The sequence below is a fragment of the Hypoxylon trugodes genome (genome assembly GCF_022578975.1).
Source record: "Hypoxylon trugodes strain CBS 135444 unplaced genomic scaffold F4822scaffold_2, whole genome shotgun sequence".
Lineage (NCBI taxonomy): Eukaryota > Fungi > Ascomycota > Sordariomycetes > Xylariales > Hypoxylaceae > Hypoxylon > Hypoxylon trugodes.
Genome location: NW_026250017.1, coordinates 4,318,010 through 4,343,654, shown reverse-complemented (window position 1 = coordinate 4,343,654; position 25,645 = coordinate 4,318,010). Strand labels below are relative to the sequence as shown.

The following is a 25,645-nucleotide window of genomic DNA, read 5'->3' as shown; positions in this document are numbered from 1 at the left end:
ATGCTACGCGGCCGGGAGAGCCTATCTAGGTAGGTATCCCGTCACGGTTATGCACAACACCGGCGACCGCACCGCAATGTAGTGTAACACGAGACTATAAAGAGACCTATGTGGCGAGAGCTTGTATTCAATTCTAACTAATACTTCCTAGTCTCTAAGGTCCTAAGGATTTTGATCTTCCTCTTTCTTCTGGGAGGATATTTCTCCGACCCATTCACACATAGTATTGTGTACATATATTTTAGCCCGTACCATCACATGTTGGTGATCCTGCATATTGTATTGTCTCATGGTCGTCCAGTAAGCATCACTATATATATTCTAACCATCGGCTTGTTGATTAGTGTAACCAACACGGCCTTGGCACCAATCTCGTGTGACAACCCTAGGTACGTACCCGAGCAGATTATGATCTAAAGTTTGCGGGCTACTTGGAGATCAAGGGCAAAAGTCGGGCCCTCAATCGCAAGGGTCTGCACATTGTATGAACTAGGTCGAGGCAAGTTAAGGGAACACTGGATCTTCTTCACGAATTATGATAGAACATTTCTACCCGGCGAACAATACCACCTAGCTACACAACCTAGAACGGACAAGTTCCCTCTTTCTTTCGTCTAACTAACATCGTTTGCCTAGGCGCAACAAATAGAAATTCATAAACCTTGAAGTCCCTCGGCCGCTCCGTCCCGGGCAAAAAGCTAAACTCGTAGTCAGTTAGGAGTTTCACAAGTACTATCTTAACAACGCAACTCGCAAAAAGGCGTCTGGGGCAGGCGGCTTTTCCAAACCCGAAACTTAGGTTGGTTTTCGCCGGCGTTGAGAAGAGTAGCTCTTTGGCTGCATCTGGGTCGCCGGCCTGTTGTCGCTGATCTAATATACGAAAGTGTCGTAGGCCGTCGAATCGGTCAGGATTAGGCGTATATTTGGCATCGGTCTCAATAGCGTAGGTGGGCATACAGGCATACGTGCCAGCAGGGATGAAAGTGCCATCCCTAAATGTGTATGATTTCTTAAAAAACCGTTTCATTCCTAATGTTGTAGGTGGGGATAGCCGTTGCGATTCACGCATCACACTGTCCAAACGATATAGCTTATCGTAAGGTACGCCGGTCCATTTCTCTGCCGCTGTTGACGCAATCTCTGCAATTATCTCCTCGCGGAGTCCTTGTCCCGCCGCAGTGACATCGTATAGTACATTGACCATTCTAAACAGTGTAGTGTGTACGGATGCCAGCGCAACCAGCACCAGTACGTGGGAGATGGTATTGGGTCTGCGGTCATTTCCTTTCGCCACACCACAGAGCCAGTGCAAGATATTTATGTCATCGAGGTTGTCTTCGTTTGGTTCCCAGTCACCCACGTCATTAAGGCTAATGAGTTACTCTATTCGTGGTCCTAGAAGCTTGTTCGATGAATTAAGGCAATCTCGCCCCTTCCAGTATGAGGGAAGCAATAGACAAATGATAGGGTGCATCCACTGTGGGAATAAGCGCAGGATGGCAATAGTTACGAATACTGGAAAACTAATTAGCCTAGCTTCGCTAAATACTTGTAACGGGATTTACAATTCTCGGTGTACTTGAAAGAGATGTCCAGCCAGACTTGGTTAGTGCAAAAGCTGGGGCCTACAATAACCTCTCCTGCAAGTCTAGCGGCGATGCGGCCTATTGTATATAGTAAGGATGAAATGTTGTCCATTCATCATCAGTCGGGAACCACTCTGTGAATCCAGAAGTGGCCGCTTTCTCGAGTCGGTTAATCAGTAAAGGCAGGCGTGGCGTTAGTCTACGCTACACGATGGTGTGATGAAGTCTGTTTTCGACGATTAAGTTCAGCCCTGTAAAGTCACCCACCAGATCACGCTCTAGGGCCAATGTCGGGCTGGCGACGTCCTCAGGAAGTTTCGATAGCTCTTCAAGAAGCGACAGAGGGAGAAGAAGAACCGTTCCCTCATTCCGAAGTAATTGGAAAGCTTTGCCCCTGAACTAGAACGCGTCGGAGTCGGTACCGCGCTTTTCCTTAGCGCGATGAGATGATCTTATGTCTACCTGCCTTTGTGTAGCCATACTCCGAGTTCTGTGTGGCTCTTAGTAGATAAACCAAGTTGTGGATAAACCTTGGCACGAATCTTCCATAGCTTGCTACAACTGGGTACGCAGTGCCCTCTGGTTGCAAAAGGCTTGTCGTGATGTACCCAGCACTACAATAAGCGATGACAGCAAGCGGAAAGACCCAGTATAGCGATTGGGAGAGCCCATTCTGGCTGAAATTTGAGAAATAGTGTAGCAGCTCCATGATTCAACGCGGGAGATTTCCTGTTTCGCGTTGTTGATAGAGTGACCAAGCCCTATATGATACCGAATACTTTAGCTAGTCGTTCTGAAGACCCCAAACGAATAGTAGAGTCGATGCGTATCTCCTCACAGCTATAGAGAGTCACTCGGTCGTTTATTGAAATTCCTCTTCCAGAGTACAGTCACCCGCGACCAGTATATCCATCGGAAAACGCGCGAAGATTACTAGGCCAGAAGAACTTGGCCTCAAACTGCATCACACCCTTTCGTATGCACGACAAAGGAGTGGAAACCAACGGGTATCCACGATATTACCTAGGTAGGGTTGATCCTTATGTAAAGTGCGTTTAATAAGTAAGATGATGTAACATTAATGCATTGCATATTCTCACGGTCCTTTTTCCCAATCAGCACAGTTGGGGGTCGTTGACCAACAGACACCGGCGACTTCGTAGGTGACACGGAACAAAACGCCGTGTAACATCATGGATAATACTGTACTCCAGCCCCAATTACGCACAGTGATTCTAAGCTTGCCTCAATTATTCGTCGATAGAATATGCCGTAGATCCTCCCGATAATGCATAAGTGACGGGCGCATACCTAGGTAGTTGTAGGTGCCTACCTAATATCTTATAAGTGTACCTAGGTAGCTAGCATGCGGTGTGACATGTTCGAAGATAGTGTATGAGCTACGCATATCTAAGACTCGAGTGTAGACAATATGTATCACTCGAAAGGAATGTAACTAGGCAGCGAGATACCAGGCATTGTACCCGCGAACGATTAACCAGGCTAGATTATCCTACTCTTCATTGGTTGGTATTTCTAACATGACCTTCATCGAAAACATGGTGTTTGCGAGCACCCTTAGCAGTTACCCTACCAAAATAATTTTCCCATCAACATATCTACCTAGGTACCTTAGGTAGGTAACTAATCTGTAAGGAAACAATATTGGAAATGGTACTGTCCGAATGGTACCAAATATCAACGAAACATGCCTAGGTAATAATTGGTTCGGCATTGAAAAGGGTTAAATAAGAAAGAGAGTTGATCCTGCTTAATTTTCAGGAAGACGGGGAGGGTAAAGAGGAGAAAGGCTTACCTTTAAGGCTCGCTGGGTTTTCTCCCTTACTTCTAAGTACCTAGGTAAGATCCGGTATTGTAATCGTTCACCAACATTCAGTCTTCCCATTTAATATTGTTCAGCAAAACCTACCCATCCTCCATCTTGTTTCTCGGTGTCATCATAATCTGAAGTCGTTTATGCATAATAAATAGACAGCAATGGATCCTAAACCTTCGCTGACTCTGTGGGAGTATGCGATGCTACCATTCGCTATCAGCCAAATTAGTAGGTTATTCTATGGAATTCCTCCACACCATCTGACATGGGGACAGTATTGGTGATAGCCGTAGCCCGTATCAAGGCGCCTTTTCGAAAGCGCGGTGACGACATAATCTTGGGAAGATATGTGCTTTATGATGGGATGAGAACGGTTGTTGAAAAGATGTCACTACGACAGTTTCAGTCAATGGTCATCGGCTACGCTACGAGATTTATCATTCACTAATGTAATGTAGGGCAATTAATCCATCTACAACAGAAGCTTACGAGGCTTTTGCGAAAGGCCAAGGTTTGAAACCAGACATCGCCACCCTACCAGATGGCTCCTTAGGCTGCTGGATCGGCGATAAGAATGCAGATACTACTCTAGTATGGTTACACGGAGGGGGATTTGCGTTTATGGCAAGCAAAGCACATGTTGAATTTCTCTTCCAGCTAGTTTCTCGAGCTTCTCGGCACGGCCTCAAGATGGCTATTTTTCTCTTACAGTATGGTCTGTCACCTGTAGTATCTAAATCGCGAAATTAGAACGAAAAATGGTTTAGACGTCGCTCCACGAGCACAATATCCACGACAAATAGAACAAACAGTCACCGCAATCAGATATCTCACCGACGACATCGGTAAACCTTATCAAGAGGTAAATGCCCAGCGGAGTTTCATTACAACTATCTGTTCCTGCTGACAGTTTACGAAGTTACTAATCGGCGGTGATTCCGCTGGAGGCACTCTTGCAATAGCACTACCATCACATTTGTCTCATCCTCACCCGGCGATCCCTGCACTCAATAACAACGGAGTGAATTTAAGAGGGGTCATCTTGCTTTCTCCATGGGTATCACTCGATTTCAACTTCCAATCGTTTGAGACCAATCGACACAGGGACAATTTAAGTGATACTGGACTGAATATTTGGGCTAAAGCATTGGCGAAACATAACGAAAGAGATAATTATAATTCTCCCTTGGATGCATCTGCAGATTGGTGGCAAAATGTCCAGGCAGAAAGAGTTCTCATTCTCGCGGGAGAATCCGAAGTCCTTGTAGATGAGATCCGACAGTTTGCTGAGAAACTAAAGGTCTGTGTTCGAAGTGATCGTACTTTTCGGAGCTGACAAGCATATAGAGGCATAATAAGCAAAGGATTGACACGCTAGTCTCACCGGGTGAATGTCACAATCCCCCAGTCAGTGAACGCCAACTGGGTATACATAGGGAAAATGGTATGATAGAGGAGAAGATATACCAGTGGCTTTTATCTAAGGCAGTCTCGGCTACTAGTGGTAGATCAGCATCAGTATCATAAGTACCTGGGTAGGTACTCGAAGACTACGGGCATAAGGCGTCTAACAGCGAGTTGTTCTCGATTAGTATGGATATTAGGGGAGTCAGAAGTTTTCCATTTACCCTGCTACCTACCTAGGTATCTATCTCCCACTCCAATATGAAATACCATTTCCCATTAACACGGCATTAATTACAATGGCATCTCGCTGAAAAACATCTGATTAATACCTGATAAAGGCAACCAATTTTTTCCCTGGCGCATCAGTACGAGACGGCTCCGGAGTGCTGGAATCGGAAACGGAACCGGAACCGGCGAGCACACTAGAACCAGCAGTAGCAGATAACCTAGTTGGGCTCGGAGTTGGTTTAGTGTTTGAACGAATCATAGTTGGCGAGCCAAACAACGTGCTAGCAATACTACTAGTGCTGGTAATCGTTGGTGGGGCGTTAGAAGAGGACTTCAATGAAGTATTAGATGTCGAGGGTGAAATATGAGTATCGGAAGTCGTGGAGACTCCACTTGTCGACGAGAAAGGACAACTAAGGTCTTCATCGTCTGACTGGTCGTCTCCCTCCTGTCGCTTATTATTTCGATCCCACTGGAATGCGAATGTGTACTCCCAGGCATAATTCCCCGACTTTTTGTATTGAGCATCCACCGCCTGTGCGAAATTCGAAAACTTCTGCCATTCCGGATACGAAGGGCCCGGACTTTCGCCGGTCTTTGAATCTGTCTTAACATCTGGAAGGTTTTCTGAAGCTGCGATACCCGTTTTAATTGTGTTTTGCCATAGGTTAGTCAGGTACGTGGGTGGAACATTGATCTGCGGCAAGACGACCCTTATCATGTAGTCTTTGTACGCCCCAGCGATGCCATCAGTTCCAAAAGCTGTCTGCCAGACTGCTTTATTCGGAAACATCTTGTTGTCGGTCGCGATCCGATTATCGAGTTTTAACCTAAGCAACATTCATTAGCCTTTTTACATGTTCGTATCCAAATGGCACATACAGCGCGTCGTAAACCCGATTATTTGTCTTATCCATGAGTGGCAACATAGAGTCGCTCTTCATCTCGAGTACACCGAGGAGGACGGTCTCGAAATAAATAATCATAGTCCTCAATGTATCCTCTGCGGACATTTGGTTGCCTTCTTTATCATTCGCCCATTTCCAACCCGCATTATTCTGAATCGCAAAATTAGGATCTCCAAAGAAGGTGTTCGGAAGTGTTTTCGTAGGATCCACGAAAAATTTGCCTTTTCCGTCACCATTAAGATACTGAGACATAACAATGAAATCCAAATTCTTCTCGCTTGCGATACTATTCCAGATTGGTTGCATGAGGTTATGTTGGCATTTATTCACTGTGGGAAAGAAGAATTGGTTGAGATCAGCGCAGGAAAGTTTACCATTTCCACTCGCTTCAGCAACAATCTGCGTAAAGAAATCCTTAATCCAAGACTTCTCATCTGTACCTAGAATTAGACTTTCCACCTGGCAGAAGAAATACGTTTGAGTACTTACAGGCATGATCAAGACTAGCATCGTTGTTGTTCGGTCGCTCCTTACCAGCGTAGTCTGTGTACGTTGGTGCCGCTGCGAACGCCAGCGCGTTTACTCTCGTCGTAGTTGGCACTCCACAAGCGCCGATAGTCGTAGCTAGGTCGTACCTAGATATCGTCGAATATTTTGCGGCCATTTTACCTGCCTTGTCTGGATTTAGCATTGTAGCAGTAACTGCTGGCCATGGTGGTCGGGTCAATTTTTTTGCAGATCCCGTCTTGAGGTTGCATGTTGAAATTTTCACGATGAGGGAACTAGGTCCTCGTTTCTCGAATGCGGGAGCCCGAGCACGACCAGCAATGCCACGTTTTCTAGAATCTTCCTCGTCATCTAGGTTGGGACCGGGTGTTTGATATGGAGGTACACCATTCCCGGGTTCCTGTCGACCCAAACAGCTTGAACAAGTTGTACAAGCACTAGCAGAACTAGTTATTGTTGAAGTCGTGCCTGTGATAGAACAGCCCGTACGCGTCTGAGAGCATTCAGTCGTGAATGATATGCAGGAGTTGCTTGTGGTAGTTGTGGCACATTGTACCGCACAGTTTGAGACGGTCTTCGACACGGTGCACTCGGAAGTTGAGCTTGAACTTGAACTTGAACTTGATTTTGTGCTTGTGCTTGTGCTTATGCTCGAGGACGGCTTGGAAGATGTCGAAAGAGTTGTTCTGGTTTTGGTTGGACTATCAGTTGGGTCATCATTGCTGGGTGGGCCGTCGGAGGCTGGATTCGATGTGCAACTACCAATTGATACTCCGAAAATTTTTATACATGGGAGATGGAACTTGGGAAGCTTTGGAAAGCTAAATTGAACGTCCGGGGTGGGAGGAAGATTCCACATCGCAATACCAATACCACCTCCCGTCACGATCACAGGGAGGATTGTCGTGTGATGGTCTTTGTCTGTTGTTGTGAGCCAAGTATTGGAAGGAAATGAAGTTCCGGAAAGAGTAATAGCTGAGAAGCCGGTCGGAGGTATAGTAGCAGTTGAGGTGACTGTGCTTGAGGTTGTGGTCGAGGGAGGCTTGCTTCCCTCCGAAGTCTCGATTCCACTCGAACTTTTAGACCCACTAGACCTGCCAGTTGAAATGGACGTACCGGCGCTGCTCACAGTGATTCCACTAGACTCAGTTCGAGTGCTGCTTGTAGTAGGGCCAATCCCACCGAATGATACGGTACTAGTCGAAGTACTAATTCTATTTGATATCGTGTGTGTAGACTGTGAGGTCTGCCTAGTAGATAGACTACTAGAAGTACTTAGTGTACCAACAATAGTTGAGTTGGACACGGAGCTGCTAGAGGCAGGATTCGAGGCCCTGCTCGCGGTCGATTTGATTTCCGAAAAGGTTGCAGCCGAAGATTGAGTTGAATGGACCTCTTCGGAACTTGACCGAGACGTAGGTCCATGTCCAGGAAGGAACGTAGGCGGAGGTAGCAGGATCGGCGCACCGCTACTAGGAGTAGGAATATTCCAGCCAATTCCCCCAGGTCCAACTTTGTAGCTGTAGTTTGAAAGTTTGGTGGAACTACTATCTACAATAGTAAATATAGTATTTATGACGATTGTGGATGAGATGTTGACGAATTTCGAATATGTCGTTGGAACAAAGGTTTCTTTCTCAGTAAGAGGCCCATCGGATCCAGTGATAACTGAAGTAACTATTTCATCATCCTGTGCGCCTATTGACCTCAAATATTAGACACTAATACCTCTCTTGGATTGAGTGAAACGTACTTGGTATTGACTTCGTTGATGAAGATGAGGTTGAGTAGATAAAAGGGGCTATGGAAAGAAACCACAACACAGAACTGAATGACTGCTGCATGGTTAATGAATTACGTTGATACCTACAAGGAGAATTAAATTCACTCACCACGCTGGAGAGTTCGCTTGGTTTATTATAGAGGCTCAAATATGGACCTTACTTACCTCATACTTGGAAAAGCCGACGTTATAATTAGAAGCCTCGAACAATATACCAATATTGTCAAAGTCAAATGTCAGCATCTGGCATGCTGAAGTCGTCAGCATGAAGCTTATAAATTTTATATAACTAGAGTCAGTAAGCTTAGAATTTTTGTAACAATGCCGAATAATTTATTACAAACCATCCATAAGGGACCCTTGTCGGATCACGAGGGATGGAGCATAGGCAACCTATCACAGTTAAACTCCAGATTGATATGCTAAGATATAACACATCACAACACATCGCAGCATATTGCAACACATTGCAATACATTGTAATATATTGCAACACATCGCAACACATCGCAGCACATCGCAACAAACCTCAAAGTGGAAGGAAAGGAAGGAACAACTATATAACCACAGATATTTCCTATATATCTAATCACTCTTTCCATAACTCTTTAATTATCAATCTAAAACTATTCTTTCGAATATAATAAGAGGACTCCAAGCCTCTCTGACGAACAGAATATACTTAACCACTTAACCTACTATTAATACTGTTACCTTCAAATCAAGAAAACCCTGGATTAGCCAATCCAGCAACAACTATACCTCTCTGAGACATAGGTTCGTCACATTTTAATAACTCCTTGATCAATATCAATACTAGATCAAGAAGTGGCATAAACCATCCACAAGACATCCCTTTACCACCATCAATCAAACCTTCTCTTGTTTCACTAACCTTCAAAGATAGAACAGAAAACCTCCACATCTTCCAAGAATTACCTTTCAAGGGATATTACGATTAGACATAGAACAAACTGGTAAACCCTAACCTAGAAAATAAAGAAAAGTCAGATAAAGAGGAACTCCAGAGTAAGGACTTAGATCACTCAGGACCTGCCACCAATAGAGGAGATACTCCAACTCATTGACAGAATAGTACCTCCTAAGACACACTCGCAAGTCCCAGAGTCGGAAATGCAGGAGGAAATCAATGTCAGAACAAGAGGAGATAACCAAGAAGAAGAAGAGGCCCCTGACTGGCAAGCCAGAGTAGTGGCTGCCCTTAAGGAGATTAAAAGGCTTAAAAAAGAGTTGACCTTGAAGAAGGCCAGACTAGGAAAGGCCCCTGAAGGATCCCCATCGGGAACCTCTCAGCAACCGGCACTCCCTAGACTTCCAGACAATAACAATAACAACAATGGAAAGGATAAGAAAAAAAAGGAAGGCAGAGATCCCCAACCAAGAAGGGAAAGAACAGTAACCCCTTTCCCACTCGTTAAGGGATACAAATCAGCGGACCCGCTAACCTACGATGGAACTTCGGATGTTAAGGACTGGTTCATACGTGCAAAATTCTATCTATCTTTTTATAGGGAAAACCTACCACAGAAGGAACAACAGGTGTTTGTTGTTGCTCAGTTCTTGAGTGGAACTGCCCTCACATGGTTTTAACCTATTTTGGAAAATCATTTCAACATCACCGAGGAAGAATCAGAGGAGTCTCAATATGTTTTCGAGCTATACGAACATTTTGAAAGCAAAATGTGGATGATGTTTGGCAAACCATTTAAGAAGGAGGAAGCATGGAAGGCCATCCGTCACCTCAGACAGAAAGGGCGAGCTACACTCTACATGACAGAATTCAAGCAACTTACAGCTATAGGGCAATTACCCGAAGATGCACAATTCGACTACCTCTATAAGGGAGTGGCTACCTGGGTAAAAGATAAATTCTCTAAAGAAGAACAACCTGCCACCATCGATGAATATATGATCAGGGTAATTCTTTACAATAATAGGTCATATAAAAGATATAATAAAAAAAAGAGAGGCTCCAAAGTAACAAAAAATCAAGGAAAAAGGGAACCTACCAAGACTCAGAACCTAAACACAATCAATAACGATAAGAAATCCAAGAAGGACTTAAGCAAGGTCAAGTACTATAATTGCCAGGAAATGGGACACTACAAAAGCCAATACAAGAAACCCAAGAAATAGTCACGAGTCCCAAAAAGAAGATCAGTTAATGCAATAACGACAACATTAGGATCCTTAACCTTAAGAATATTCGACATTTTCGAAGAAGAAGAAGAACAGGAAAACCCACTACCGGATTATAACGAAGCCACCCAACAAATAGAAATGGAGAGTTTCGTGGATTGAATGAATCAGTTATGGAATCTTGGTGTGATAGGCATAAGGGACTCTGAGGAGGAAGAAATGAGTGTCTTTTTGGAGGAATTTAGCTTTTTTTTGAATGAATAAAGGTTATTGTGGGACGTGGACTGGAATATGGAAGGAGAAGTAGAAGGAGAAGTGATGTTTTCAGTATAGGTTGACAATCAAAACATCTCTGTTATACTACTACCAGATGAAAGTGTTGTTTTGATATATTTCGATGGAACGTAACTATACTAGCAGGTGGTATGGGACTGATGGGATTCTAATGATGAGGGAGGATGGAATTGAACTCCCGAACCGGAATTGGTATACCATGTATGGTTAATTGAGTGAATGGATTATTATTATTACAATTTTGGTGACCCAATGGACCCAAGATATACGTCTAAAAGTGACGAAGTATGGATCCGAAAATGCAGGAGATGGAATTGCGGGAGAGCCTGTAGAAATATTGTTAGAAGAATATTCAAAGGATAAGGAATATTGGAACTATTTACCTTGAAAATATTTGAAGATTTGGATTATAAGGGGGTAATTAGAAATGGATGGGATTGGGAATTTGTGCGATGATGTTATAGGAATATGTATAGGGTCTCCTATGTAGTATTTTATAAGGAAAAATAAGGCAAAATTATCTTAATTAAACCTGTTTGCGGATATTTGAAGTAAGTGGCCTAGTATCTAAATGCTGTCCTGGGTGGATATTATGAATAGATATTATTACGATATAGGGAGATGATCGACCAGTCTCAAAGGGAAATATAACATTTAGAAAGCAAGATTGTGGCTTTCCAAGGAAGAATCGAATAACTAGTAAATCTGTTATGAGGAATGATCGATATGATTAATAAATAACAGGATATGGTGGAAAAACTGCTGAAGATCTTATAGATGACATTAAACGAGGTTAAGCCAGCATGTTCAGTAGGAATAGCCAAGGGACCTCACTTAATTGTAAAGATGATATGGAAAGAATATGAATTTAATGCCTTGATTGACTTAGGATGTGTAGTTAATTTGATCTATCTAAGATTGGTTAACATATATGGAATATTGTATCAAAAAAAAGAAGATGCCTTACCAAGTCAGCAACATCGACGGAAGCCTCATTGCCTACGATGGAGGAAAAGTCAAGAGAGAAATTGCAGTTCTTTCTGTCTTGATCTAAGGATATCAGGAGTTGGTATTTTTCGATCTTGTTGACACAAATTACGAATTAGTTTTGGGGAAGATGTGGCTTAGAGCTAGTAACCCAAGAATCGACTGGGTATAGGATTGACTTTATTGGGATGAGCCAGAAAAAGATTCAGTCCCTGAGCATCGGAAAGAGGCCGACTTAAGTGAATTGAAATAGCAATTACAGCAAGTGCAAATAGGTAATCTCATGAAGGAATATTCTGTATCTCTATGCCTTATGATACGACATATGGATATTAAAGAATTAAATGATTAAAAACAAATTAAAATCAAAGAAAAATATGTAAAAATGTTTCCAAAGTTATTCCAGGATAATCCAGATACGGATACAGGCGTATCGGAACATAGTCGATATGACCACAAAATAATATTAAAGGAAGGGGAATATCCAAAACTATATCAAGTTTATAGATTAAGCTAGAATGAATCCGAAGTCCTACGTGTTATATTCTAAGATAAGGAGGCAAGAGGGTTTATATGAAAATCAAAATCATCAGTAGGATACCTAGTCTTTTTAGTATCCAAGAAGAACAAGGATGGGATATCTAAGCTAAACAAGGAAGGAGAAGTAGTATGGAGGGATGTCTATGACTACCGACAACTGAATGAGATCATGGTTAAAGATGGGCATCCTTTACTACATATTGAGAGCCTAAAAGAAGAAATAGGTGATGACGAATGGTTCATATCATTGGATCTGAAGTTCGTTTTCAATCTTATATGAATTGTTGAAGGAGATGAGTGGAAGATAGCTATTAGAACATTGTATGGTCATTTCGAATGTCTGGTGATGCTATTTGGACTTACAAATGTGCCAGTTACCTTTTAACGAATGATCCAGGATGTTCTACGACAATTCCTTGGAAAGAGCATTTTCGTATACTTAGATGACATTCTGATCCATTTAAGAACCAGAAAACAATATGAGAAGGATGTACACGAGGTATTCAAGGCCTTAGGAGAAGCTAAGTTTCTTGTAGATCTAGACAAGAGTAACTTCTTCGTCTAAAAACTTAACTACCTTGGATATACAATCTCTCCAGGAAAAATCAAAATCCAGAAATCCAAAATATCCATAATAAGGGAATGGCTGATCTTAGAAACCATTACGGGAGTACGAGCCTTCCACGGTTTCTGTAACTATAGCAGAGCCCTAATTAAGGACTTCGGGAAAATCATGGAACCAATAATGGCTACAATACGTGTCAAAAATCCAAAGGATTTTAAATGGACACAAGAAGCAGAAAAAGCATTCCAAGAAATGAAGAAGATTGTAACAAAGGATCCAGTAATAAGGCTACCCAGCCTAAATAAGAGGAAATGATTATATATCGATGCCTCAAATGGAACAATGGGAGCAACATTAGAACAACTGGAAAATGATAGAAAATAGCACCCAATTGCCTATTTTTCCAAAACCTTTAAGGGACCAGAAGTGAGATATAAAACATATAACCAAGAATTAATAACTATTCACCAAGCACTGAAGGAATGGAGACCATAGGTATCAAGAACTGCTAAACCCTTGGAAATCTATTCAGATCACCGCAATCTCAAGTCTCTCATGACTACTAAGGTTCTTAATAATAGACAATCACGATGGGTAGATGATCTTACACATTTTAACTTCAAGATTCACCATATTAAGGGAAAAGAGAATATTCAGGCGGACACTCTCAGTAGACCAGAAGATCTCAGTACCAAAGAGGTCAGAGAAGAAAAGACAATATTCCAGGAAACATCCGACAGCACCCTAATATTGTCGGCGATATATCTGACCAAACCACAACATAAATGGGAACAAAGGATCAAGAAAGAAGCCCTACGAATCAAGGATACTCTACCGATACAGGATTTCACCATTAAGGATATGATATCATACAATGGGAAAACCTACATACCACCAACACTACAGGAAGAATTCGTACGAGAGGTACACGAACATCCTCTACATGGACACTTGGGAATCTTTAAGACAGTTGCACGACTACAGGAAGTATATGACTTCCCGGGAATCAGGGGAATAGTCAAGAAGGTCATCTCGAACTGTAACATCTACAACAAGGTTAAAGGAGCCAAACATAAACCATATAGGCTTCTACAACCCATTAACGTTCCAGACAGACCATAGGATACTGTTACATGGGACTTTATCACCAAGCTACCCAAATCACAACATCCGGTAACCAAGGAGGAATATGATGACATATGGATTATCACCAATAAACTTACGAAATACGGGTACTTTGTGCCATTTAAGGAAACCTATACAACCGAAGATTTGGCTTTCAAATTTGTCGAAAAGGTCTTTAGCAGACACGGGCTACCAAGGAGGATTATTTCAGATAGAGACAAGCTCTTTACCTCGAAATTTTGGGTTGGCCTAATGAAGAGACTGGGGGTCAAACAGAAGCTTTCTACGACGGCTCACCCTCAGACTGATGGCCAAACGGAGCGACTAAATTAGACACTGGAACAATACCTACGGAGCTACGTTGACTATGAACAGGACAACTGGGTGGAACTCTTACCACTTGCTATGTCCTCATACAATATTTCGGTCAGCGATACTACCGGGATGTCACCACAAGAAGTACTATATGGACGACAAGCAAATGTAGAACAGAAACCATTAACAAACAAGGCTACCCCAAAATTGGAAACAATACCACCTAGAACAGAAACGTTTGCTGTCAGAATCCTGACACTGCAAGCTAAGCTCAAACAACACCTCAAATTTCTACAACACAGAATGACAACATACTACAACAAAAAGAAAATTAAAGGACCAATTCTATGTAAGAGAAATAAGGTTTATCTCTTACGAGACAAGCAACACTCTACATTAAAAACACCTCAAATTTAAACCAAGAGACCAAGCAAAAAATTGGATTTTAAAAAACTGGGATCCTTCTTAATTAAGGAAGCCCTTTCAAGAATAAATTATTGATTATAATTACTAACAAGTATGAAATTAAGAATCAATGTGTTTCATATCGCTATGCTTGAACCAGCACCTGGGGACACCGAACTTAAAGGAAATATCGAACTGGAGGAGGACCCAGAAGAATATGACATCGAAGCCATTCATGATTCTAGGATTACTAATGATCAAATCAAGTACTTTATCAAGTGGCTTGACTATTCGGAAGAGAATAATACCTAGGAACCACGGAAACATCTTATAAGTAATGAGGTCCAGAAATTGATTAAGGGTTTTCACCACCAGAACCCTAACCAACCAAGACCCATGCAGCCGCAGTCGACGGTGACATCGGGCCAAGATCAAAATTTACCCCAAACAAGGAGGAGGGGAAGGCCAAGGAAGAAGCCTCAGAGGTAGGAATGCCGTGTCCCCGTTCGACTCGGACCTGTTCCTCGACAATGCGAGCCCGTTCCTCTGCCAGGCGGGCCTGTTCTTCCTCGGTATCCTACTCCTCACCAAGTTTTAACAACTCTAGACCACGCCTTTTTAACAAGTCCTCCTGGCAACAAAGTCGCTACAACTTGCTGATCTTCTCTGCCATCTTTTCTTATAGACAGACCAGTTCGTCCTCTACATCCTTACGTTCCTGCTCTAGACAAGTACGGGCCCAGGAAACACAGTCAAGAACATTCATCTCCAGGACGTCACAACATTTTCAATTCCAACAAATACAGTAGTTACAGACTCCAAAACCAATAGACAAAAAACAATCTTCTTCAGAAACGTCACAGTTGGAACAAGGAAGGACAGGTCAACCATGAATTTCAATATAGTCGGCACGAGTATAGCATTCCTACCGTTGATTAAAACGAACACTTAACTTTTACACCTTCCCAGACATGGTTTCTGTGCGATGAGCATAGAAATGAAGGAGGAAGAAGATGCATACCTTTTTTTTATCTTTGAGGGTAAAGATTTAGAGGGGAGGGGTATAATGTTACAAACCACCCATGAGGGATCCTTGTCGGATCACGAGGGATGGAGCATAGGCAACCTATCACGGTTAAACTCCGGATTGATATGCTAAGATATAACACATCACAACACATCACAGCACATCGCAACACATCGCAACACATCGCAACACATCGCAACACATCGCAACACATCGCAGCACATCGCAACAAACCTCAGGGTGGGAGGGAAGGAAGGAGCAACTATATAACCACGGATATTTCCTATGTATCTAGTCACTCTTTCCATAGCTCTTTAGTTATCAATCTAAGACTATTCTTTCGAGTATAGTGAGAGGACTCCAAGCCTCTCTGACGAACAGAACATACTTAACCACTTAACCTACTATTGATACTGTTACCTTCAAATCAAGAAAACCCCGGATTAGCCAATCCAGCAACGACTATACCTCTCTGAGGCATAGGTTCGTCACATAATTAAGGGGCTTCTAATTGAAGAGAGGATATATGCATCCTACTTACCGTGTATGTAACTAGGTAACCATTGAAACTGAATACTCTATAAATAGGGAGACCCAAAAGTGTATCATTTCAATCTTACATACCTAGGTAGAAGAATGAGGATCTGTCAATTGGTTGGTTACACAGTCCAATCCTTCAACCTAGAATTCTTACTCTACCATTGGGTGATTATTGTAAGTGACTCAATTGAAGAGGTGTGATTTTTTGACAACGGAGCACGCATAATGTCAAATTCCCATAGTATTGGACGACGATCTTTCATTCGTATCGCCTCCCATCACTTGCGATATCATCGACCCTGGCATCTTCAAGAAGTCTCCAAATCCTTCGGCGATTTCGCAACCCAAGTGGAAGGTTCAAAGTTTCATCGCTGGGTGTATGAATCTCAACTCGAGAGAGCTGACGTCCGAGAGCCTTCCAGTCCCAATTGCCTTCTTGGCGCCTTTTCTGGATCAATTTAACGTCCAAGTCCCATAACCAAGGGAATAGCGTCTTGGAGATGAAGGCATCGTACCACCAATCTTGGTTGTGAACAATTTCGGATTTCGGGTTCGACTCTTGGTGATTGAAATTAGTTTTATTCAGCTTATCACCGGGTGCTTCCGAAGATGCAGGCTGTAGGTTCTGGAGGATGGACTCGGTGAGATTTGGTATTTCCGAAGGGTTTTCTTCTAGCAGCTATCGTAAGGGTAAGCATAGCACGTGAATCAATCTCCAATTTTGTACAAACCTCCCCGTACTCCAGGTCATCGCTCGGCTCCCAATACACATTCCGACAATATCTGCCTCCATAGTAGGCATGCGGTTCTGGTAGGATGTACTCGGAATTTAAAGGCGTTGACCCTGGCATTCGGCGGTACAATACCTCCCAAAGTTGTTTGATGGAAGATATCTTATCTTGGGGGCCTATCTGAAATGTGTCGCGGGCTTCTGCCCTACTATCGATAAAATGTTCAGCGAGCTGGTTACACACGCCGTGAACGGCAAGGTAAAAGGTTCCTCCAGAGGTGACAGTGGAAGTTGGTGAGCCTGCGCCAACAGTAAAAGCCGATACGGTCGCACCCGACTCTAAAATTTTGAATTGGTTATGTTCAGAATACTCGGAATCCAACCGCAGAACACGCCTCTTAAGCTCTGTGGGCGGATTGGGACCGAGGTCTAGGGCATAACTTCCACTGGGTGCCTGTGGCCAGTAGATATCTAATTCGATTCCGTGGTCTGTCTCATGCGCAGTAGTGACCAGAACAGCACGAGCGAGCCATTCCCCACGTTCATCGTCACTAATAAAACGTCAGGGACGGACTTTAGATTGTTGCTCGGGAACCGTAACTTGCCTTTGACCAGGTTCTAGGAATGGAGAGCCACAAATGCAACAATAAATCTGATTACGACCCATGTTTAATTGATGGTAGATACGGTGAATTAATTAAAAAAAACGAGAAAAAATTCCTATCAACAGGTTAAAACATAGTAATACAATGATTGAAAAGTAGGCTTGAAGGAAAGAATAATGTGGTAGATTATGAAAAGGAAGTACAATCGTTGAGCAAGCTTAGAATAGAAGAGCATACTGCGCCGTGTTACACAGAATGCTTCGAATTGGCTGAGGTTATATATTTTCCCTCCAAAATGGTATAGCGTATGTCATCTTTCGCCCTACACGGATTAGCTGCTGTCACTAATCTCCAGATCGGGATTAGACTTCTCTACCATTCTGTAAAGGGTATGGCAAGTCTAGTGACCCGCTGCACTGCCCTGTGCGCACGCTAATGATCCTGATCCTGGTCATGCAGATTAATTGGTGTGAGTTACTAATCATTCGATGACATAGCTGCCTATGTAGTTACACAAAACAGCCATGACTGAGATTTCTTCATTTCTCTTACCTCAACCATTCTCCTACCCATTTTCGCATCCAATCTGCACCCACGCTCGACATGTCACGCAGGGTGGAACTAACCGCCACCGAATGATCAATGACCATAGGTGCCTGTTGGATAACAGCCCTCTGCCCTTCTTTCACCTAGAGGCCTCGACTGTAGAAATCAAAGCAACTTGACAGCTGGGTTTCGCACTACATCTTCCGTCGCATTACTGTCGCCGCTACCCTCACTCTCTTAAAGCCATGCAAGCCACATTGAGGATGAGACCACTTATGGGATGGAACCTAGCATAACTCGGGCTTCATCTTGGATAGATGGGACAAGTTCACTCCACCTTGACGTTCGTGGATTCCGTATATTATAAACCTTTACCCCCTTATCATTTAATCTATCTGTGACGAGCGCAAGATCAGCAACCACAGCCCAAGTAAGTCAGACGGAACCCAATCGATCTCTGAAAAATTGGGACCAAGGTCCTCAGGATGACAGTGTAGGTGCATGAGGGAACTAATGACGAGACTTGGCAGCCATACCGCACCGTCCCGGGCCGTAGACCCGCCTACCTGGCCTATTTGTACGATGTCCACGGAGAGACCGAGATGATCGGCCGCAGCGTCACAGAGGATTTCGGCCAAAACCTTCTTTCGAGCGTACCCATTCATAATGGTACCGTCGAGCGAACTGCTATCCGACATGATTTCCTTCGCTGCTCCGGCACTTGTACTTGCTACAGTGCTGATACTCGATATAAACATTGTACGGATTGCCTGGTTGCTGGGACTCGCTGCAAATTTGAAAAGGTTCACGATACCAACTAGCTGCGGCCGGAAAGCCAGGAGAGCGAGGTTGAAGTTGACAGGCCACTCGGGTACAGAGCTCGTCATATGCGCTTGCCTCTAGTCCCAGTCCAGGAGCGGCACGATCTGCCTGCAAGAAAGTAACATGACTTCCAAGGACGATGGTATCGAGACCCGCGGCGACGAATCGTTTATGCTGTGCCTCTAGACCGCCATCAGTAGCACGGTTCAGACAATATACGTGCCCGACATTGGGGCGGTCCAGCAGTGCGTAAAGAATCGACGTTCCAAGGGTACCCGTTGAACCAGTCAAAAGAATATTCACCATATTATTTGGTTCCTCTTCGGGGCCTGTAGACATCACCCCTCGCTCGGGTATCTGTTGAATTAACCCCTGGTAGGTACCCAAGAATTGTCGCGCGATGGTGTGTTCATCAGAAGGCGCAGCGCTTGAAGTGGTTGTGAGCGCCGTGGCGAGCTGCGCTGCGGTAGGATTTTGGTATATTGTGAAAAGCGAGAGGCTGGGATGGTCCAGGGATTTCCGCATAGCTCGAGTAAGTCTTAAAGCTTGGAGGGAGTCCATGCCGCGGTCAAAGAAGCTATCCGTCATGTCCGCCTCCGACCACCTGGTGATGGTGCTCACAGTACTGCGGATTGTTTGCTCAACCATTTGAACATTTCCAAAATCCGATGGTAGCGCATCAGGCATCTCCCCACCGTCAGTGTCTACGCCCAGAATTATATCCGCACTTGCGTAGAGGTTATCGATTTCAGTCGCATATTGAGCGATACTGGCAGCTCTCTGGATGGTGCCTTTACCAGCTCGAATGAAGGGATGGGAGGTGGCAACCAAGATCATCGACTTTTCAATCCGAGCATGCGCTGGCGTGCTCCGGTTCACCTCCTTGACACTGGGCCATACACGTTCAATCAGCAAGGCGTGCTCCGCCGTTGTGAGACAACCTGTATTAGCTGGGGGCCCAAGGAGAAGGGCCGCTTGAAATCTTTGAGCTTCAATAACAAGCACACCTCCCACCACGCCGGGATTACAAGCGGCTCCTCAATAGCTAACTTGTCGACAATTTGAGGCAAGGAATTTTCCCGCCAAAGACCATGCGAGGCGCGGTCGCCGGCCATTGCGATAACGGTGTAAGCGATCGCGCACTTCACGACTAATTAATACAAGGCCGGAAAAAAGAAAATGAAAAATGAAAGAGAAAAGAGAAAAGCAGAAGTCGAGAATTACTTTAACCTTCAAAACAAAGAAGATACCAGGTTGCTGAGAACCGACCTAACGGCCCACCAACCCACAGTGCTGTTATCCCTTGCTTCAGCTCTGCTGGGAACCTTAGATGAACCGTCAATCCGACTCCTTACTCGAATTACACATTAAGTTAAAATAGGAAAACTAATTGGTCTCCTATGTTCGAAGTCACAGTCAAATGTGACGGCTGTCTTGGCCTACAGTTGGACGGCGAACGTTAGCGCAGGAGGACGGTCAACACGGAATGTTCACGGAACATAAAGACAATAGCCAACCACGATGAAGTTATTCTGATGAATACAGCTCTACAGCACTATTCGATTCTGAATTTTATCCCCGCAGTCTGGTTCACGAAATATTTCACCTTCCGTCATTGCCTATCACAATCCATCTTGCCCAAATAAAGCTTCACGACGGGATGTGGAGCTCGGATCGAAATACGCTTTCTCTCCAACAGAAACAACCCTATTTCCTTGACGTTTGCCATAGTAGTCGCTATGGAGCTATTAGTTTCGTACCTAGCGCGAATCATCATTCTTTTAGGTATCTACTCACTATGTCGCAGTATGGAAGGCAGATCGGCTGCAAAAATACAGGTTAGTATATACTCTTCGAGGTCGCTATGCGATGTTATTCATACTTATCCCAAATTGCTACGTCATTTAAACCCCATTTGAAGCGAACTTGGAGGTCATGATTCTCAGCAATCAGCTGCAGGACTATACGTAGTCAGTCAAGCAGCCTCATTGCCGAACAGCATATATCAGAGACTTACAATATAATTTTAGTATCTCATTCTCGCGTTCTGTTACGCCTTCAAATCCGCTAGAACGAATTTGTGATCCAGAAGCAAACAAGCTTTTCCACCTAAATTGAGTTAGCACAGGCTATCTCATAATCAGGATACGAATGTCAAATTGTACCCTGTTACTGGGTTCGTCCGCACTACCGGGCTTGATCGTGTTAGTATGTTCGGCCTCTCGATAGTTATAGGTCGATACGTACTGGGAAGCCCAAAATTCTGTCCCTCTATTTTCGGGGGATCCACGATTTTCCTCGATAAGTTCTAGTCCATGCTTCTCTACGAGGGTACGGAAGTACGGCTAACGTTGCATCAGCCACAAATATCTCCTCTCTGTGATAGCACATACCTGAGAATGAACGGCTTTAAGGCTTTCCGCTAGCTTTTTGAATGCAGGGGATAGTCGATCATATGCTTCATACCCTGATGCCCACAGAGTATCGCCGCCAGTCCCTTCTTCCGGAAGAGTGATAATCTTCAGAAGAGTATAATCCGAAGAGGCATTCTCGAAAGAGATGCTTAAAAGAGTTAATAATATGGACTAAACTTCGGCCAAGGATCCATACTCGGCATGCCATCCATGACTAGCAATCTTTCCAGAGTTGACAGTGAAAAGGCCGTTATAAAATTTCTTGTTTTGCTTTGAATTAACGAGCAGATTAGAACTTCAAAGTACGAAATTCAGGAGGGAATAGCTCTACCTCAGAGGATATAACGGAGATTTCATCGTCTCGATTCCCTTGCTCGTCGACAGCCACGCCCCGCTTGCTGTGAATAACAGCATGCCTATGAAGCTATCATTCGAAAGTAAAATTTTAGAAAATTTCTTCCTGCATTTATCGTATCATTTACTCACCTTTGATGTTGATGGTTTCCCTGTGAGCTCACCAAGTTTCTGGCCGAGGGCTTTTTGTTGTTCGACAGTGAGATCCTGGTTTCGGAAAAAGATCACACCACGTTGTGCAACTATTTACTAGGTTAGTTACTTGATAATTCCTATTAGGTGTATCCACAAGGGGTTAAACTAACTAGTGATGCCTAAGTCTCGAATTTGGGCGTCGTCTTTGAGAATTTTGTTCAGTTGGGCTTCGGGAAACTCACGCCCGATTACTGGCGTAACGTCGAAGTAACGATAAGAATCAAGCGTTCCGCCATATTGCAGAGGTTCAACAAGGAGCTTTCTTTCTTTAGTTTTACTCGCTGCCGCGCCTTCGTCATAGGTATCAAACTCGTTTTCTGCCTGAGCTGCGCTAGAACGGAGATTGAAGGTGACATTTTTGCGGCTTGATATTACACGGGCGGAAAGAATCCAGCAATGTGAAGCAGATATACTATATGGGCCGTAGGTTCGTTTTGAGAGGACCGAACATTTTTAAGCACCCACATTATCACTTCAGACGACGTAACCATATGAGTCGTTGCTTGTCGTGTATTTGGTCCAGTGGCACATTGCATCGATATCGCAATCCAGTCACCAAATGCCCCAAGAATCACGTCATATGTTAAAGCAAGATCTATTGATATATCTCCTCGGCACATTTTGCTATTCGATATCCAACCATTGGCAGCTAAGTACTACTAGAGGTCATAAGAACAGACGTACTACCTTGGGTAGAGCCATTAAGGGGCAGGGGTGACTAGGCGAGTAACTTAAACCTTTTAGGTTAGGCAGTTTCTTGCCATGCTCGCCATCCAAAGTGGGCGATCGCGTCGTCTATTCCAGCCAATTAAGACCATTATCCATTCCCATTACGGCATCCAAGCTACCAGGGTCTAGACCAACGTAGATAGCAGCTTGTTCGAATCGTTTCAATGAACTTTGACGTGATTCAGAAAAGTTAACACGCGCCTAACATTAAGATTCACGATACAAATATTACCGATATTGCTTTTATTTTCGTCAATGATAAGCGTCGAGCATCTGTTGGAATATACTGGATTTCATTGTATCTAGAGGTAGTTATGGCGGCCGAAGAAACAATTCCTAGTCCAACCAAGGACCTAGATGAGAATATCTCACCCATCTATTCCGACGGAGAAGATGCACATACTCAGCAGGCCACTAGAACCCAAATTCTCAGCCAGTTTACAGCGGAAGACGAAAAAAAGATTCTGCGTAAGCTCGATCGCCGTGTTGTGATTCTCGCAGCTTTAATCTACGCGATTAAACAGGTACGTTTTTACTGCACTCCGAAACTCCTAGCTGCTCAAAACTAATCATTCCTATTCCAAGGTTGACACGTTAAACCTCGCTCTTGTTAGAGTCATTGCTGTTGGCAAACCAACCAATATTCTGACACAGCTTCGTATGACTCCAGATGAATACAATTGGGTTAATACAGCATATTCTGTAAGATACCTCCAGGGGGGTGGAGATGGTAGTGGAAGTTACCGACGCCATACAAGATCCCCTATGTTCTTCTGGAAACTCCTATGACTTTATTGCTAAAGAAGATGGGGCCGCGAATATTCCAGTCTCGTATCATGATTACCTGGGGAATTGTACTCGCTTGCCACGCCGCGGTGACGAATAAAACCGGACTTTACATTGTTCGAATTATCCTTGGTGTTGTTGAGGCTGGCATGTTTCCAGCACTCATGACATCTTTTCTCTGTTGGTATCGAGGCGACGAATTAGCAAGACCGATGGTATGGGTTCACGGTCTTGATCAATTTACAAGCATTTTAAGTTCGCTTCTCGTATACGGAATTTCTTACCTTGACGAACGGCACGGTCTGAGTTCATGGAAATGGTAAGCGCGGTATACACTTAATTTAACTAGAATGCGGTTGACGAGGGAAAAGGATATTTCTCATCGAAGGAGTCTTGACAGTTGCATACGGAATCGTCCTATTTTTATGGCTTCCCGATTACCCCAAGTCTCCCAGCACGTCTAAGTGGCTTACTCCTAGCGAACAAGATTTTGTCGAGGCTAGATTGAGTTCTAATAACCCTCGCTATTCGGACAAGGCCTTCTCCTTAAAAGAGACAGTGGATACCCTGAAAGACCCACGACTTTGGTCGTTCACTATTTTCATCCTCTGTATGAGCATAACTTCATACGGAATCTCGTGGGCACAGGTAAGTGAAATCGAAGTCGCTCTTCGTTCCGAAATACTAACCCTAATCCCTTTTCAGCCAACGATCATCAACAACCTTGGATTTGTCGCGGTTCCTCGGAACTTATTGTTACTTCTAGTAAGGCTGAATCCGAATCCCCAAGCCGAAATATCGTAGTGGCTTCCTCTAACGCTTTTGCAGCCCGGATCATTCTTAGCTCTATGCTTACTTATTACTACCTTTTTTATATATCGAGACGGACGTGTCCCTCGACCACCATATTGTCTTACAAGTAAGACGAATTTAATAGGTCTTTTGCTCGCAGCTATAATGCTAATAGTATCACAGTTGTGGCCCTCGAAATAATCAGTTTTGCCATATTCCTAACGACGGAAAACAAGGGGGCTAGATATGCTGCGTGTGTACTCGGCACAATGTTTTCGCACGCATGGGGAACCTCATATTGGCCATGTGAGTCCTTTTGATTCTAGGTAACTATTATGATTGGTTGCTAACATAGATATCTCTGCATCAGGGAGATCTTCCAGTGTTCGTGGAGCGACAGGTACCGCCCTGGCATTCGGCATTCAAAATTCGATCTCCCAGCTTGGAGCTATTATTGGACCGCAGATCTTTCGAGAGAAATGGGCGGCTCAGAACTATAGGCCATCTTTTATTATTATGGTATGTTGCGTCGCAAGTGGCTTCATCTGTGGATGCATATGCTGGTACCTCACGTATGATCTTGAAAAGGAGGCGCGCCGTGTCAAGCTGGAGCGTAATGCAGCGCTTAGAGAGGGTAAGATTCTCAGCGATGACGATGCGCATATACGAAGCGAAACCCATCTGTGATTTAACAGCACCAAAGAAATGATTGAATTCTTTCTCGACATTTGACGCCTCTGGCAGCGCTAGCGCATTTAGGTGGTACAAAAATAGGGGTAGTAACCCCAACCCACCTAGGTAGGTAGACGTACGGTAGTACGACGCAAAAAAAATTGTATGTTTCTTCTCATTTAACGGATGTAATCAATACCATTCATTCGTTCGCGTTTGTGAAGTTAGTTAGATAGATACCTAGGTAGACCCCATATTTCTTAATTCTCAGTCGCTTGGTAATTATTTGGATCGTAGGTGCTTATTTACCTAGGTACTATAGGCACGTAAAAAATACAAGACGCATCAACTTTACGGAATAGTACTTAGGTAGGTACTCTTCAAAGGGTGGGTCTCCTACTTAAGACTCGAGTGACGTGATTAGACCCCTGAATGTTCTCATGAGTCTTGGCAATGAGGGTAGCTGAAGACAAACATCCTTCTTAGTTAAGGAATCAAATTAACGACGCCCTTTCTTGGGTAGGTTAATTTCTAATATCGGTATTTAATGGATAGAGACAGGTATTTAAGTCCTCAATCGGCTTCAAGTAATCAGGCACCTTCTCGCCAGCGTAGGAAGACGAGACGCTCGAAGACAGGTTAGAATTCCTTAAAATGCACTACCGAGGTACTAACCCCGAATTTCTCCCAAATAGGTTGCCTCACATGTCGCGACAAGAGAGTAAAGTGCGATGAGAGTCGCCCGCGATGTATCAGATGCGTACGATTGTTCCCAGTTGTCTCATA

The 25,645-nt window shown here is 43.8% G+C and overlaps 7 protein-coding genes across 7 annotated transcripts; 2 read left to right on the top strand and 5 right to left on the bottom strand.

Moving 5' to 3' along the window:
* Nucleotides 1-583: 583 nt before the first annotated feature.
* Nucleotides 584-2,551, bottom strand: F4822DRAFT_441789 (cytochrome P450; the record flags this gene model as incomplete). The annotated part of the gene is made up of 6 exons (XM_051462901.1): nucleotides 584-1,335; nucleotides 1,459-1,515; nucleotides 1,566-1,648; nucleotides 1,795-1,985; nucleotides 2,053-2,263; nucleotides 2,535-2,551. 6 exons carry the CDS (start codon nucleotides 2,549-2,551, stop codon nucleotides 584-586), a joined length of 1,311 nt encoding a protein of 436 aa, XP_051318867.1.
* Nucleotides 2,552-3,584: 1,033 nt separating this feature from the next.
* Nucleotides 3,585-4,950, top strand: F4822DRAFT_426287 (Alpha/Beta hydrolase protein; the record flags this gene model as incomplete). Its single annotated transcript, XM_051460517.1, has 6 exons — nucleotides 3,585-3,651; nucleotides 3,699-3,828; nucleotides 3,882-4,138; nucleotides 4,191-4,285; nucleotides 4,343-4,723; nucleotides 4,771-4,950. 6 exons carry the CDS (start codon nucleotides 3,585-3,587, stop codon nucleotides 4,948-4,950), a joined length of 1,110 nt encoding a protein of 369 aa, XP_051318866.1.
* Nucleotides 4,951-5,152: 202 nt separating this feature from the next.
* On the bottom strand, nucleotides 5,153-8,317 carry F4822DRAFT_426286 (uncharacterized protein; the record flags this gene model as incomplete). Its single annotated transcript, XM_051460516.1, has 4 exons — nucleotides 5,153-5,888; nucleotides 5,941-6,400; nucleotides 6,456-8,171; nucleotides 8,227-8,317. 4 exons carry the CDS (start codon nucleotides 8,315-8,317, stop codon nucleotides 5,153-5,155), a joined length of 3,003 nt encoding a protein of 1,000 aa, XP_051318865.1.
* A 7,664-nt stretch (nucleotides 8,318-15,981) lies between these two features.
* On the bottom strand, nucleotides 15,982-17,784 carry F4822DRAFT_393052 (uncharacterized protein). Its single transcript, XM_051457274.1, has 3 exons — nucleotides 17,550-17,784; nucleotides 16,946-17,495; nucleotides 15,982-16,893 (listed from the first exon to the last, which is right to left on the bottom strand). Exons 1-3 carry the CDS (start codon nucleotides 17,609-17,611, stop codon nucleotides 16,474-16,476), a joined length of 1,032 nt encoding a protein of 343 aa, XP_051318864.1. The 5' UTR covers nucleotides 17,612-17,784; the 3' UTR covers nucleotides 15,982-16,473.
* A 744-nt stretch (nucleotides 17,785-18,528) lies between these two features.
* F4822DRAFT_150180 (uncharacterized protein) lies at nucleotides 18,529-19,925 on the bottom strand. The gene has a single exon (XM_051452993.1). It carries the CDS (start codon nucleotides 19,752-19,754, stop codon nucleotides 18,783-18,785), a length of 972 nt encoding a protein of 323 aa, XP_051318863.1. The 5' UTR covers nucleotides 19,755-19,925; the 3' UTR covers nucleotides 18,529-18,782.
* A 614-nt stretch (nucleotides 19,926-20,539) lies between these two features.
* On the bottom strand, nucleotides 20,540-22,500 carry F4822DRAFT_426282 (alpha-ketoglutarate-dependent sulfonate dioxygenase; the record flags this gene model as incomplete). The annotated part of the gene is made up of 12 exons (XM_051460515.1): nucleotides 20,540-20,654; nucleotides 20,715-20,741; nucleotides 20,800-20,878; nucleotides 20,935-21,026; nucleotides 21,083-21,112; nucleotides 21,165-21,262; nucleotides 21,311-21,479; nucleotides 21,528-21,601; nucleotides 21,663-21,755; nucleotides 21,818-21,927; nucleotides 21,991-22,292; nucleotides 22,346-22,500. 12 exons carry the CDS (start codon nucleotides 22,498-22,500, stop codon nucleotides 20,540-20,542), a joined length of 1,344 nt encoding a protein of 447 aa, XP_051318862.1.
* Nucleotides 22,501-22,923: 423 nt separating this feature from the next.
* F4822DRAFT_426281 (retrograde regulation protein 2) lies at nucleotides 22,924-24,874 on the top strand (the record flags this gene model as incomplete). The annotated part of the gene is made up of 8 exons (XM_051460514.1): nucleotides 22,924-23,133; nucleotides 23,195-23,311; nucleotides 23,368-23,714; nucleotides 23,767-24,043; nucleotides 24,101-24,160; nucleotides 24,224-24,314; nucleotides 24,371-24,493; nucleotides 24,558-24,874. 8 exons carry the CDS (start codon nucleotides 22,924-22,926, stop codon nucleotides 24,872-24,874), a joined length of 1,542 nt encoding a protein of 513 aa, XP_051318861.1.
* Nucleotides 24,875-25,645: the final 771 nt, after the last annotated feature.

Coding starts and splice junctions, on each gene's coding strand:
- F4822DRAFT_150180 (XM_051452993.1), bottom strand. CDS start 19,754: ATGATCTTGGTTGCCACCTCCCATCCCTTCATTCGAGCTGGTAAAGGC.
- F4822DRAFT_393052 (XM_051457274.1), bottom strand. CDS start 17,611: ATGGGTCGTAATCAGATTTATTGTTGCATTTGTGGCTCTCCATTCCTA. Junction 17,496..17,549: donor TTCCTAGAACCTGGTCAAAG/GCAAGTTACGGT, acceptor ACGTTTTATTAG/TGACGATGAACGTGGGGAAT. Junction 16,894..16,945: donor ATGACCTGGAGTACGGGGAG/GTTTGTACAAAA, acceptor CCCTTACGATAG/CTGCTAGAAGAAAACCCTTC.